Here is a 16,024-nt window from a genome sequence, read left to right on the forward strand (position 1 = left end):
CAACCTCCACACACACACACTCACTGGGGGCCAGCCGACGGCCAAACCACAGACTCGCCAGTGAAATGTCAAGCAGAAAATAAGGCCATGATAAAAAAAAAAAACTGAACCGTATTGAACTGGGCACTGTATTTTTTTTTTTGGTATATCTGAATCGTGGTGTGAAACCAACAGACCTTCGCCAAATGCATTAGTCATATTTTTTCTCTCCTGGTAACAGATGGCCGGGGCTGTGTGAAGTCTTTGTTTCTATTTTCAACTGCACTTCAAATCGGCAACAACACCCGTCTTCCTACTTGTGCCCTAGATCCATTACAGCTCTTCGGAGTCCATTACGAGTTCATTACATTCAGGCCCTGCTATTGTTTTGGCTATCGTGCAGTCCAACACAATTCCCGGAAAGACCTTTAAATGCACACATGCAGTTTCAGAATGGCGCTTTTCATTTATTCATTTTAAAATGTTAAATCAATATCGTTGAGGTTAAAAGTGAATTGATCTGGCTTTCTGTGAAATCAGAATCAAGATGAGTGCTTGACCTTGCATATCCGCTCCTGAGCACTGAAATGACTATACTCCTAGAGTGCAGCTACTCTCAGGGAGGTGCAGCTCAGGGGTAGGCTGTGCTTCTGCACAGCAGGGCGTGATCTCGGCGAAAGAGAGCAGATCTTACCTAACTCATCCCACAGCTGCCTGCATTTATCAGTCATGCCTGTTCCCTGTTGTCTCCATAGAGACAGACGTGGGTCTGCCATGAACTGCTCCGTTATTAAGGTCAACATCCGGGCACCGTTTGAATCCCTCATCCTTAACATCTCTCGCACCTGCCAAACCAGGGGAACACGGTCAGCCTGGCATCCCGAGTTGACGCGGGAAAAAAACAAAACAAAATCAAACTTCCTTTGTCTGCGAAAACATCATTTCTAGCAGTCGTGGTCGTATGCAAAGCAATCAAGCGAAGACAAAGCAGGTTTCCGTTTGGCACACGCAGAGACAAAAAATGCTACCATCAATTAGAGCTTAGACTTTCTAAAACAAAAAGAGGCGGAACACAATTTGCAGTGTCCCAGTCGGCAAACTGGCTTGCAGGACGATGGCACCGGTACAGCGCACCCACCTTGGCGAACATGGAGTTGAGCTGCTTCCCTGTGCCGTAGTAGCCTCCCTGGGAGAGGAACTGCTTCACCTGCTCGCGCACCTGCTCCTCGTCCAGGTGCCAGCAGTTCTCGTCGTCGATGCTGGCCCCTGCTGTAGGGTCGGGGGCCCCTGCAGAGAGAGCGGGCCGGTGAGCCGCGGAGCTGGGGGGGCCCTTCCGAACGCACGACGGGTACCGCAAAAACACGCGCGCACGAGAGAGAGAGAGAGGCCGCGGCACCTTGGGCCAGCTTTAGACAAGGAAGGGAGCAGCACAGAGGCGCAGCCATAAAGAGGTCACAGGAGGTTTGTGGGACACAAGAGAGGAGGAAGTTTGTTTTTTTGCCGCCATCGCCAATCTACTACATTAGGAAAGAAAGAAGCGGTTAGGAACAGGTAGAGGTTTATCCCATGCGGGAAAGAAGAGAAGAAAAGAGACACGACGTTTCGGCGGTGGAGCCTTCTTCGGCTGTTTGTTTCGACTGATACTGCGATATTAACCTGTTTTCCTTGTTGACGCCAACAAAACAAATGCATTTGGGGAAAAAAAACAGCATTTAAGAAAATCAGGAGCAGGTAACCTCGGGTCTTCTTATTATTAACAGGGCTACTTCCTTCCAATAGACCAGTTCCTGAAAATATCCATAATTGACACAGGTGTCGAAGATCACTTGGAGAATTAAGGATTTGCTGGAACAAAGACTCGCGTTGGAAAGGAAGAAAATAAGGCTACTAAAAACCTTGCACAGATTTTTTTTTTTGCAAAGCCGAATTTATATCCTCATTAAGCCCTGACACTCTACAAAACTTTAGATGCCCATGTTGCCAATGTGTCTGCCAGTTTTCAGAGAGGATTTGATGAATAAGGTCCAGGAAACGCACCATGAAAGATATCCCCTTCCCCCTTAAAAAACAAAGCTCTTCAAACACAAACAGAGCTATCTATAGCACTGGATTCAGACTTGAATTTCCTTTTTCAAGGGAGTACAAGTAAATATTTACAAATAATCCAGATCACTGGAAGCAGACAATTTATAATTCACTTTTTCAACCTCCTCCAAAGACTTGGGGAGGTGGGGGTGAGGGGGCAAAGCTTGCTCACAAGAAGCCTGGAGGAAGTTTGCAATGTCAGTTATGCTCTTCCACTCTTTCCCCCTGACCTTCAGAAATGCAAAGCAAGAGCACACTTCAGCCTCTCTGGCAGCTGCAGAAACGGTTTCTGAAGGCTCCTCTCTGCTGCAGAAATTGAATCATGGCTTTGTAGGGGAGTGCTCGCCCCCCTGTAGCTAATCCTGCAGGAAAGCGGGCTGGAAATAAACAAAACAAGAGGAGAAACAAACATTTGTTGTTGTTTTTTTTTACCGTGGACTTGATTGATTTCCGAGTTGGACGACAGAATCTCGTCGGCCAGTTTCTGTGCAGTAGGAAGAACCTCTGTGTGGTGTGCCGTGATCAGATACTGTACAAATTTTTGCAGCTGGTCCCTGTTCATTTGGAAAAGGGTCTCTGAGATGGGAAGACGCAGTTTGACCGAGTCTGGCTTTCGGATCCGGTACAGGGAGAGCGCCACCACATGGGCGCAGTAGAAAATGTCCTTGTTCCCGCAGCCACAGGTGACCGAAGTGATCTTGCAGCGGTCGAAGCTGATGGCTACTTTGTAGGTGGTTTCGGGCTCCGACTGGGAAGCTGGCTCCGTCACTGTCCCGCTCAGATGAAAACCTGGAATGACGGGGGGAAAGGTACATGAGCACTCAAACACAGGACGCCGTGGATTTGTCTAGCAGGGTGCATGGGACACTTGTGAGGGCTGGAGTTATTAGGTCTGCTTTAAAATTAGTCACAGGCTGATTTGCCAAATTTCACGTTTGCCTTGTTCGACACATCAGCCAGATGTGCATTTGCAAGTGGTAGGTGGCTGGGGTCGCTGAAAAATGTAACCCCATGACGTGTCAAAAATATTTAACATACCATAAAGCCTCACACAGGGACATCACGCGGATATATCAAAGTGAGGGAGTGGTGAGGAGACTAGCAAGGCAGGAGGGTACAGTAAACAACTGCATTACTCCAAGATCTGTTACTTAACATCCCCCATCTCTTCAAATGTCACACACCAGTGGGGTCTCTTATCCCCTACTGGCTGCGCTGAGCACTGAGCTCCCAGCGGAGCCATCAGCTAACAACAGCGCCATGTGAATTATCACTGACCCAGTCTCCTGAGGCACACTATCTCTAAACCTTTTACTGCTTCACCCACATGCCTTGCTAAAAAGATTAGACTACACCACAGCTGCTCCCTTTTATCATTAAATAATTTTTCGCAATTTACAATCGGTGAAGGGAGATAACGGGCTTTCGGTATCCCAAGTAACGATCAGAGTCTCTGTGGTTTCCCCCTGCATCCCAACGCCACCACAGAGAAGATTTCGGTCATGAGCCGAGACCAGAAAAGCTCTATCGAGACGGCAGATTATTATTTTGAGAGGAAACAATAGAGTTTTGATTTCATTGCCTGCAAAGTCAAAAATATATAGGCCTACAGACATAGAGCTCTATGCCTTCTGCTAAGCACCCTTAAAGCTATTTCAAACAATTTAAACCATACTGCTTTTAAGCCACCATGCATTACTTACTGCACTGCCATCGGTGGTACGAATATGATGCGCATTTGTGCAGAGATGTACAGATTTACTGAAACCTAAAGGAAGGGCTTGCAATGCACTACAATAGAACAAAAAGTAATAATGGAGATGGTTATACCTTCACAGAAATCCAAAACATGGCCAAAAGTGTTTTAACATCGTAGAGCACAAATACCCAAAGATTCTCTTACCACTTTGGCTGATGTTAAGGTGCAAGAAACCTGATGTTAAGGTGAAAAAAAAAGCACACCAACGTAACTGCAGTCAGTAATCTTTCAGGACTCTGGCATTCAGAACTTCTCATTTGGATTGTGCCATGATCCTCGATGCAGGTTTTCACGATAATCAACAAACCCCGTTTACCATTCATGAACACTGGGCAAGACTGCCATTCCACACTGTGCCTTCTGAAGCATACAGCAACTAAGGCCCTTATTAACTATGACTTTTCCACACCAAGCCATTCGGAAAAAATTACAGTAAACGGCACCCTTTAAAAACACGTTCTATTTAAGGTAAAACCATCAATTTCGCACAAAACCCGAACCTTATGGTGAAGATAATTTAATGCACAATGTGTGACAAGCCACAAGAAACGGTAAAACTGAATCTTGCAGTATTTCCATGTTGACCTTAGAGAGCACGACAGAGTTAAGGTACAGCACAGAGGAAATGGCCAAGATCCATAAATCGTTCCAATGCAAAATTAACCACCAATAATGACCCTTTGAAGAAGTAAAACCTTATTTCGAGACTTACCAACGCGTGAGCTGTTGGTAATTCTAAAAACAAAAGGGGGAAAAAAAAAGCCTTTTTATGGCTATGCATCAGCAGTCGGGACATAATTAAGCAGGAATTTTCCAGCTAATTTCAGAAACATTTAAGACATTAAAGTATGACGAGGCATGAAAAAAAGCCACTCAGATTTGAGAACTGGACCGTGCAAAAGCAAGATGGAAATGGGAAGCATCTGCATCCAATCAAGTGCTTTGCTCCTCACTTTGTATTGTAAATATTTAATTGTGGGGGCCAGCAGGGAGGCTGGAAGTGCTGAATCTCTGCAGTGTGCCGTGTGACAAAGACAGCCTCCTGGCACTGGCTGGGGACTGCATGTACACAGTCCTCATCTCTGCGTTTCTTCACTTCACTGGGTACGGAGGAGACGAGAGACTGAGCGCCGAGATCTTACTCCAGTTTTCGTGGTTCCCAGCGTCCCCTGGTCGCGTGACTGGTCTCCGAGGAGGGAGAAACAGAGAAACCACGGCCCTTCCAGCACCGCGAAGGCCTCAAAAGGCAGACCGTCCTGTGCTCGGATCACAGGTCAGCCACAAACGTGCTCTGTGACCTTCAACACGTCGACTCGCTTCACATTGCCACGTTGTGACTCACGGCTAGGAGCAAGGTTTCTGGATATCCCAGACTGCGCATCAACACCCGAGCGAAGCGCTGGGGGTTAATGCCTTCAGAGGCCGTCATGGGCCACTGCCTTTAAATACCCGAAGCAGAGCAAGGGAGCCGTGCTCCTCTGATGGAGAGAGGTGTCCGGAGAGCTGTGGAAGGGCCACAGATTCACCCTGGCCCAAGATAATCCCCCAGAATGCATCCGCGGACCCCCTTTACAGCGGAGTAATCCACTGAAAAGGGTGAGATCTCTGTGGTTTCTGTCAACCGCCGAGCTAGCAGGGTAGATGAATATTTTACACCCTGTGGTTAATAATGTTTTTTTTTCCCCCATTCACAACATCCTCCCCCAAAATCACTGTACCTGTTACACCAACAGTGAACAAAATGCAATTACTACCTTTCACAGTTTACCGCGATTTGAGGAGGGTCAGAACAGCTACACAGCGCTGCTTAATAAGCATGTGCAAAGCCCGCTGTACCCTTGCCAAATCCCACAAAAGGCTTTTCCAGACGAGTTCTATCGAGAGCCTTTTTAAAGGAATCCGACCTCCAATTTACTGCCAAAGCCTTTCAGGCAGAGCCAAAACCGCAGGCCTATCTGATGAAGGCAGTTTAGAGTGATGTCTGTTTTCATTTTGATAAAAAGAGAGAAAGGAAAGGGGGTACCCTTATGTGGGGCAAAATTAGTCTCCAGACAATAGAGTTCAAAGTTAAGTCTGGACTCTGTAAAAAGGGTGTACAGCTTTATTTAGCGCTGCTCACAAGAAGATATTAAAATGTTTTTAAGGCAAATATCCCATTACTTTCTAGTGGGAATGTCAGTTTATATAAAACATATGATCTGTATATAGATTAATACAAGTGTAGCAGAGAGAAAAGGATCGTTACCAAAACCGACATTTCCATGCCCATGTAAAATTATTCAGAAATGCTAAATTCATTCTTAACGCAGAGGTCTCGGCATGGCATAGGATGTAAGAAAATCCAATAACATTTGTATATTGCCTCAATTTGCATTACTACTATATCTGCTGCGTTCTACATCACCGCTAGAGCAGAGAGAGCTATCACAGACCCCCGGTCCACTGTCCAGGCTGAGGGTATTTCATTCACGAAGCTAAACTCATCTCTCCCACACCGAAACACTCGAGGGGGAAGTGAGAGCAGCAGCTTGAGAGGCGCAATGTTTCTGACGGGGTGGAGTCACCCCACCAGTCTCTCTCCGCCCGGCAGGTGGGGGCAGCCCGTGCCTCGTGCGCCGGGGTAAAACGTGGTCCCACCTCCCCCCTTAGCCCGCAGAATCGCCTGCTGGCGAAACGCTGCCCCTGCCCTGTGGAAACCTGACGGAAAAGTCCGAGGGTTTAAACAGCTGTGTGAAAGGCCAGGGAGGCTGAACTGCGTCGGCGCCCGCATTTCACCGAGTAAGCACAGAGCGGATGGAGAACTCGGTTTCTGTTCCCGGTTTAGCGCGGTGCAGCAGGGGAGAGGGGGCCGCTGGTCTTTGAACAATGCCGAGCCCCCCACGACAACCCTCCCGTCACGGAGGAAAGGATTAAACAGCCGCCTTTCTGTTTACACACTCTGTTAGCCAAGGATTAAGGCAGACAATGTGCGAGGGCCTGACTTTCAAGGTGATCAATACAGGCAAAGATTCTGAAAGGCACAATAAAGAGGGCATTTCTGTCGAGGGACTGCGAATTTGCAAGCAAGATCTAGAAGAAAACTGCTACTATGCCTCTTCTTTGTGCTCACAAAGGCCTGCCAGCCTGCTCAGAGCTGCAATTATTGAATTATTACTGGTGGACTTAACTTTTATTTTTGAATTCCCCCTTTTAATACTACCGTATTAGTAAAAACCAGACAATAAAACTGTTCGAAATCACCCACTGGAACAGATGATGCATTTTAGGAGTTCCTGAAGCCTTTGGAGAATGTTTAACGCTGCTTGGAAACAGGCAAAGAACGACTGGCAGTTCACCAGTTTTGAGAACGCACAAAGCCTTGTTATATAGCGCTGTACCTTTCTCCCAGCCATCAGTCCTGGGGTACACCTTAACACAGGTGTTCAGGCATGCAAGGCATGCTCAACCTATCTGAGACTTTGAACAACACCACACTCTCAACTGTTAGACAATGACATTTTTGGCAGAATTAACAGCTGACCAGGATCCACGCCTTTCATTACATGGCACGTAACAGAGGGCGAAAAATAAACTGGAAGACAGCTCCCTCCTGTTTCACACCTACTCACCTTTCTGAATAGCTCTCCCAAGCCTTTTTAATTTTAATCGTCTCGCCTGCTGATCTACTCTGCAGCCTGGAAGCAATTGAGCTCAACAAGCAATAAACAAAATGCCACCTTCCACACTTAGAAAGATACTTTCTGGGAAGAACAGAAGTATCCTGTAGAAAAGGCACAAGACTCCTTGGATGTGGTAGGAATAACTGGAACAGGAGCTGCCTTGCCCCGGAGGAGGTTTTAGTAGGCCCTTACGTACCTGCTTTGCCTAACGTCCTTATACTGCAATCAAAGCTGAAGAGTGAAATGGCCAGGGCGATGGTATACCGTATGGTACCAGAGAACATTTATTCTACCATCTCTAGTGAAAGACATTTTAATGGTATTAGTGCCATTTGAAACATCTGTCAGCTACTTAAGCAGCTACCTAATTTCCCATTGGCCCTTACCAATCATGGCCTCCTAATAATCCCCATCTTCAAATTGGCTTCATCACTCTGCTCTCCTCCCCACTGAGAGCTGGTGTGTGGTGAGCGGTCTGGCGCACTATGGCTACTGTCGCATCATCCAGGTGGGGCTGCACACTGGTGGTGGTGGAGGGGATCCCCATTACCTGTAAAGGGCTTTGAGTGGAGTGTCCATAAAGGCACTATATAAGTGTAAGCAATTATTATTACTAGTGCAAACGCAGGAAAAGGTAAACAGGAAACCCAAGGATCTGAAGCTCACATTGATTGTGCCAAGGGACAATAGTGCAATGGGGGCTGACCACAGTAACAGCAGGAGTTTCTCTTTTTGAAAGAGCAACTCAAGGAAACTATTTGTAAGCGAAACGTATGTACAGATCACAAAATGCAAAGGGGGATAGTCATGGTCGGTGAAAGGAATTATTGAATGATTTTAACAATAAAATAAGACGACATTCAAAAAGCAAGGTTCAGATCCAGGCTAGAACACCACCAGAGAATGCAGCACATGGCGTGCAGAAACGGCAACTGCAACTCGCAGCGGAGAGTGAGCTGTGCACTCCAGAAGCAAGCACAAGGTCCGAGATCCTCCCCCGACTTGAGGTTTAAAAGCATGCCCGACTGGAATCGGTCCTGCCGCCTGGAAACGACAGTGCACATTTCAAGATGGCAAAACGAAACCCCTGGCACCAACCCAGAGCCCGAATGAGCAACTGTAAACAGTGCACCTAGGTCACTGCCCTCTGGGGGGCCCCCCCACCCAGATCGCATGAAAACCCAAGCCGTGTGAGCAGACATGCACGACAACGGAGCCCCCTTCCCCACCGGGAGCGCTGCGGTCTCCACACCGCGGTAAAGAAGGGGGCTGAGACTGACAGTTGTTCTGCGGCTGACCTTGCCCGCTGTCGAGGATGCTGGGCTCATGAACTCATTTGCACACGACAATGCTCCAGTGAAGTGGGGCATCTGCTGCCGATGGGAGTGAAGAGCCCTCCTTGCTTTCGGCGAGGCGGCGGCTCTTTACAAACCGGCTGCCCAGCCCTGCCTTTGTCACATGGAGCAGCACCGCCACAGTTCCACAGAGCGCAACCACCCCCCCCCCCCACAATCATGCTCTCTTTCCTCTTCTACACCCCCCCCGCCATAATGAATCCGAAGAAATTCACACGGATCTTCCGAGGACAGCACATCCTCGCCTGCACTGAAAGCATTTCATTTAAAGGAGAGCGAATGGGGGGGGAGAAGGCAGAGTGGAGTAAAGAGGTCTCTCAGCATTTGTACATCAAAACTGTCTCTCGCAGATGGAGCAACACACTCGTTGTTAAGACAAGACACAGTCTGAGAGGCAACAGAAGTAACGCTGGCTTTTGTTAATGTGGGTCACTTAGTTCAAGCAAGGACTCTGGCGATTGTTTCCAAGAATTAACCCAGCAGGCTGTCTGGGCTATTGAATTTTTTCTGCAAAGCATAAATAAAACGTGCAGCTGATATTTTCTGAGCCCTGCATGTTTGCAGTGTAAACAAAACCAACAACACACTAGTGCTGCACATTTAATGTCTGAAAACACTACGTAAAGAATTTATTTACAGAAAAGCAAAATTTACTCCCTACGAGACATGGCCAACAAGCCAGTTCAAAACAGCAGATTTCTATTCCGGCACATATGAAACAAGAGGAAAATACATTCAACCACTCACATAGTCAACCAAACCAACTTCATTCTACACACAAAGCTTTGGATATACCAGGAAAACGCAAACAAATGCAAAATTCACAAGGCCAACAATATAGAAGCAACTACAGTAAGGATCACAACCTCTCAATGTACATAGATGTAAGAAGTAGAGCAATCTGATTAAATAAACCCCCTTGGTCCGATTGCTTGCATTAGCTCACAGCCACACAGAACTGTACGTAGATTAATCTGCAGTGACGCTCTTTAATAAAGGTAAAATTAACTGCGGCAATGCGGGCATCATCAAGGATGCTCTTCCAGACAAGGGTTTAAAAGTAATCTGTACAGCTAAGCTGCCAGCCATCTGTTTTTTATGGGTTATGATTGGAGTATTTTCCCACAGTTGGCTTATTAATAGAAAGGGATATTGCAGTTTTTGTACCGAGAATGAACCCATGGCTCTAGGCCTGGTCTTGGTGGTCTTTAGGCCTCTGACAGCAGCTGAGACAGATAAAGAAGGGACCTCTCTCTCTATGCCATCTGCTCCTATCCCAGAACGCCTACCCAAGAGTTAGGAGCCAATCAGAAACCAGGATTCCCTAACTCTATCCCATTAACCTCTAATCAGCCATGGAGGCTCTACTTGTCCTCTTTATCACAAGCAGCCAAGGAAGGGAGGTGGGCCAGTAGGGCTACCGGCCTCCATCTGTTCCAGCAACAACACAGTTAAACTGCATTGTGGGAAAGCATGCAGCAGAGCACAACCCCCACCCTCAGACACACACAGCTTAGGGGCTCCTACCCTGCTTTCTGTTTTTTTTAAGGAACATACAACCCAGCCTATTGGTTTCCTTCATTGCGTACAGCACTAAATCTGAAAATAAGAACATTGCAAATCAGAAAAGGGACTTTCTTCCGTGCTGCTTCTCTAGATGCTTGATGATGAATCCCAGAATCTCACAAATGCGTTTCTTGACGTGTCCTGGAAAGCAACATTCAGATACATGGCCAGACAATGTGTTCCAGATACACTCGACTCTGTGCAAAGATGCATTCCCTTCATTCAGTCCTAAATTACCTTCTCTTACTCCCAGAGAATGATGGATCTGCCCATTTTCATACGTACTTGCGGCCCAGTTTGACAACAGCATCCATCTGAGTTTCAAAAGACGGAAGGGGATCAAAAGAACAGAGCCAGAAATTCAGTTGCTGGGCAGATTAAAGCACATTTTATAGCCAATGAGTATCCTCTGAACAGAACAATATCATGCTTATTTTTATCCAGAATTTAACATTTTAGAAGATGCAATTCAAGCAAGCTTCTTTTAATATTACAACTATAATTCATATATGCAGGACAAAGAATGATCTTTTGATTGAAATGAATATGTACACACTGAATACAGTAGGTGAAGTGAAAAAATTAATCATGGATTTATTATGGCTTTAAGCACATACAGATGTCCTGCTTAAGATAAAAGCAGCTGCATTTAGATTTGGACAGAATGAGAAGAGGTTTTCTCTCTTTTTTGTTTTGTTTTTCAGTTTTCAGTCAATACAACCTAAAAGAAGGGCCAAACTGAATATTTATACCTTCATCTTTATATGATAGCCAAATTCTCAACAACCTTTCCCAAATACAATTCACTTCATTGTATGATGTATTCAGCAAAGCACACATCTCCACTCAGACAAACAAATGAAATAAAATGAAAGTGCTTGTTCTATAGCTGAAGGGAAAATGGAAGTTCACATCATTCAAAATCTGCTGCTGCAGCCAGTCCAGTTCACAGTAACAGAGGAGCTCTCTAATACGATCCATTTGTACAGCTGTGGGTCTTTTGCTTAGATGGTTTCATAACAGGATCACACAAAATTAACACTTCAAACAAAATACCAAAAACAACAAAGAAGAAGTACATTCTGAAGTTCTTGTTCATAATTAGTTGTCTTCCAAACAAATTGACTCCCAAATATGTATTTTGGCAGCAACATCCACGGAGAACCTCAGAACAGAAGACTCAACGTTGTCAACCAGTTCATTACCATCCGAAGCCTAAAAGCAACACTTCAGATTTTGTTAAAGATCCAGGAGCAGACGTAGCGTACAGTGGCTTTTCCAGACGAGTCGCTCAGCTCTCAGCTGCTCTACAGCTAAGCTTGACACAGGTGGGCAGAGGAGAAGCCTGCCGACGGGGAGCTGGGGAGACCAACCACAGCCTCCCCTTTATCAAGTACTGCTGTAGCTGGGCTTTCACAGCAACACTGAAGCAAGTGAAAGGACATGTTGCTCATCTGTTGCTCAGAATTTAGCAATCGAGTTGAGCACAAAATTCCACTGGATAGACATCATTAAGGCAAACAGCTCAGGGAAAAAAAAGAACGAACATTGTATGAAATCAAAATGTGGAAGTGTAGATGAAGGAGGGTGTTCCTTTTCTAAAACATGGAAGGCAAAAAGCTCAGTGCCACTTACTTATACAAATAAGCCTATTTTCTGGCCTTAATTCTACAGCAAGCCTCAAAATTGAATTTTGAAGTTTGTAAGATACTTTGAGCGAAGGTAACCACAGGAGAACGCTGCTATAAATTCTGTATCTTAAGGTCAGTAAGCTTACACACTTGCTGTTTGCAGTGTATAAACACACAGTGCATAAACACCCCTGACATAGAAAGAACGCAATCCTGCATCCACCCATAATATAACCAACTGGTAATTCAGTGAGCACAACAAAGAGGTGATATCAATTTGGAAAAACTCATCTATAGAACTCACTGTAAAGGCACTTGGTCCTTTGACGCTTTTATCATCTGTGCAAATAAAGCAATAGAAGTTAAATACACTACGGGCACACATGCACCATCTGCAGCTGTCTCAAGTCTGTGACAAAAATGTACTAAGAAATAATTCCATTGAGACTCTAAACCGAAGCTCGCCTACCAGAAAAGCCACAGACCTCTCTACCGAATGCAGGCATTTATCAAAGGAAAGTTTCTTTAAAGGGGCAATAATGCAGACACCCTGACTGAGCTCAGCGGAAAGCAAGCGTTTCATAATGACACCGCTGAAACAAGGTCATTTTAAAACCTTTACATATCAGCTTTGCAAATCTTGTTTGTCTATGCCATTTCAAGCAATTTGCACCTGGAACTTTTTACTGTGTGTTGGAGTTATAAAAGAGCTAGAAACTCAGCATGGCATTTCTGCATGCAACTCCAATAAAAAAAAAAAAGGTCAATATACACAAGGGGTTTGTCCCATCATTTATTGCTTTTGTGAAAACCACTCCTAAGGAAAACCTCTTCCACATTTTAGACCCATTTCAGCTCCAGCACGAGGACTCAGTTGCCTCCATGTCTCCTAACTCGCAGACATCTCATCTATTCTCTGTTCCTACCAGAAACGTGCAAGGCATTGCTTCCACCACTGCCCACATCAATACAGCTAATGAAACGCCGCATTCAGAAGCCAAAATATCCATCCTAATTTGAAGTGAGACCAGTTTAATCGCGCTGCAAACGGCTCCCCGCACACATGCACAGCCACAAAGGAATAATCTACGGCATGCTGGAGCTCACCGAGAAACCTGCCAGGACGGGGCAGATACAGACCCCTGAAGGTGTATTTTGTTATGGTCTGAATCGGCTGAAGTCGTACCTCCCAGCCCCCCCCGAACCCCACTGTCTCCACCTCCCCATTCTCCCAGTGCTGTCTCCTAGCTGGCAGGAAACAAAGCCCCCCGCACCCTTAATCTCGCCATGACCCGCTTTCTTCCCCACACAGCGGCTGCCCACTGGGTCTGGAATCACAGCCTCTTTTGTTCTCTGCGGGCCTGTCTAGGCCTCAGGCAGGGGCCTGGCCTGCTGTTACTGCCCACAAAGCCTGAACAGCAGTCACCAGGCGTCAGCTTGGGAGCAGGGCCTGCGACCCGCTGCATCCCAGCGAGGAGAAAGAAAGGAAGAAAGGAAAAGGGGGAGACGAGCGAAAAGTGTTAAAGGGATTGCTGGGGGAGAGAGGAATCACCCGGGTTACCCAGCGCTGAAGTGTGTCCATTAAATGAAAGGATATCTCAGGACAGCAGGAATGAAACTTTTTTCTATAGAAAAAGAGTCTCATTTATATTATATCCCCGATATTGCACCAGTGAGGAGTAATACGAACAAGGCAATATTAACATCAGTGATATTGTACTGCTAAATCTGTCCAGAATTGAAGTTACTGTAATCCTGCAAAAACAACAGTATGATACAACTTGCACAACCGCGAGTGTATAAATGCTTGAGAAAAATGTATTTTACTTCTATTTGCTGAAACGAATTCCATATCTTCGCAGTGCACATGTAACACGAATGAATGAAAATAACTGCAAGCCCTGTAGAGAACAAACCCAGGTTCTGGCCTAGGCACAAATTGGGATTAAAATCATTTAACGCACAAAATTTAAAAAACGGTGATCCTTTACACGCATAAAAGTGGCAGCCGTCTAGAGGAGGCCACCGTGATGAAACAAGGAAGTCCCAGAAGATTTTCAGAGATTTTCAGAAGGTGTCAAGCTGGAGACGTCCGCTCTCCCGGTCCACGAGCACGTAGCAAACTCAAAATCAAGACGACTGAAACGCAGACGAAAACTTACACAGCTCCCGCTGAACAGCAGCTAACTGCTCACAAAAATCCGAAGAACGAAATGCACTGTTGATGCTGGTGTTATCTTCCGTTAGAGATTTACAGGGTTGCAAACTGCCCACTCGGAGTCTCTATTAATGCACAACAAAAACGGCTCCACTGTGTTACAAATTACACCAACGAAGAAACCTTCTACTGGTAGGAGAAACTGACGGATCTCTCTACTTCGAACACACCATGAATAAAGTGAAATGGGACAGAAGAATGCAGTGGTGCTTCTTAGGAAGCTTTAAAAAGGCACTTTATTCACAGTTTTCACTTTGCTCAGCAGGCACCCAGAGAAGGGGCAGGGTTATCCTGCTTCTGTCTGAACCCATGTCAAGAAGTCAGCTTATAACGGCAGCGTGGCTGTACTGTGTGTACTTTAAACTGAAGGGATTTACACCTTTTTTAATTTGTAGATTTGGAGGGGGTGAAAACAAACATGGACAAGCTTCTATCTGGTCTGGGTCTTGATTCGGTTTACTCCTTTTCCTGTTAAGGAGCAGCAGGATTTGCATCTCATTTCCAAGGCAAGATGCGCTGGATACATCGCCACCCCCCACAAGAAAAGATTTCATTGTCTTTACCCCTTTGAGCGTCACCCCACTGTTTGTACAATACCCATACAGATTTCAAAGCCAGTGTGTTCCATTTTTTTTGCTTGTTTTAGGTTTTACTTTCCTAAAAAAAGGTAGGCTTCTATTTTAGCTACACTCAAAGAACTGCATGATGCCAAGCCACTATTTCTGCAGAGATATTATTCGTGGTATAATGCTTGAATTGCACCCACCCTCCCATTGCGGGTTATACCCACCCTATAAATAACAGCACTTTGAAAACTAAGAGCATTTTGCCATGTGTGTGGGGACTACCAACATTAGTTACGCCCCAAAACCTCACTCTGGTATGATTCTTTTGCTGTAACCTGTGGATTATACATCCTTCCGCGTCCTTTATAAACCAAAGTCAACGCATCTAAATAGTAGTCAGGATTGAGTCAGGATCTGATCTCAGACTAAGTTGTGAAAGGTTCAGAATAAACTGCTAAAATTACACTGCAAGTACCACTGTCTGCCTGCCTGCCTCTCCTCACCATGTACAAGATAAATGTGAATGACACTGCAAAAGTCGCCTGGAAAAAAATGTTTGATTTACTAAAGTTCTGAAATGAAAGGACCCTTTTGGAGCCCTGAAGTTTTGCGCAGCTCATTTGCACAATATCAAAGCTCTGGTAATGTAAATAAAACAAAACTTCCTCTCCGGAGTGGGTAGCAGACACCTCAAGTAACGTCGGCATCACACTTGTGCTTTCTGTGGCAAATACTTTTGAAACATGACTTCATGTGTCAGTTCCCATAAACGGGACATGATTTTCTCCCATCTTTCTTATAACCATTTACAATGGCCACCACATTTATTCACACCCTTGAAGACGACACAAAGTTGATTTAGCAAACAAAACGTGGCTGTACATCAGTCATTCAGTACTGCCTCATCGTGGGTAAAAGGAGAAAACGGTCTAAAAAGCTGAGGTGAATAACTGACCTCAGGAACTCTAGTGAAGGCTACAAGAAACTCATAATGGTCACCCTAGCTAAAACTGTGACATCTTATCAAGAAATAAGAGGCTAAAATTATGGTTTCTACCCCCGCCAGGAAAAGGATAATATTTTCTCCAAGTGTAAGGTCAAATATGGGGTTTTTGAAGATAACCTGCAGGTTGGAGTAGCAGGAGATGGGGGAAAATTGAATATTCCCTCTTGAGAAGGTAAAAGCCCATTAAAAAGGCTACACAA

At 45.4% G+C, this 16,024-nt stretch overlaps 1 protein-coding gene across 1 annotated transcript in view; it reads right to left on the bottom strand.

The window, feature by feature from the left end:
- Nucleotides 1-16,024, bottom strand: part of zswim5 (zinc finger, SWIM-type containing 5) — a 64,404-nt gene that overhangs the window by 14,759 nt on the left and 33,621 nt on the right. Inside the window, exons 2-4 of the mRNA XM_069194026.1 lie at nt 2,497-2,853; nt 1,118-1,266; nt 674-824 (exon numbers count right to left, since the gene is read on the bottom strand). Coding sequence (XP_069050127.1) covers nt 674-824; nt 1,118-1,266; nt 2,497-2,853 — 657 coding nt within the window. The remainder of the gene's footprint in view (nt 1-673; nt 825-1,117; nt 1,267-2,496; nt 2,854-16,024) is intronic.

The sequence above is a fragment of the Lepisosteus oculatus genome, chromosome 9, assembly GCF_040954835.1.
Source record: "Lepisosteus oculatus isolate fLepOcu1 chromosome 9, fLepOcu1.hap2, whole genome shotgun sequence".
In the NCBI taxonomy this organism is placed as follows: domain Eukaryota; kingdom Metazoa; phylum Chordata; class Actinopteri; order Semionotiformes; family Lepisosteidae; genus Lepisosteus; species Lepisosteus oculatus.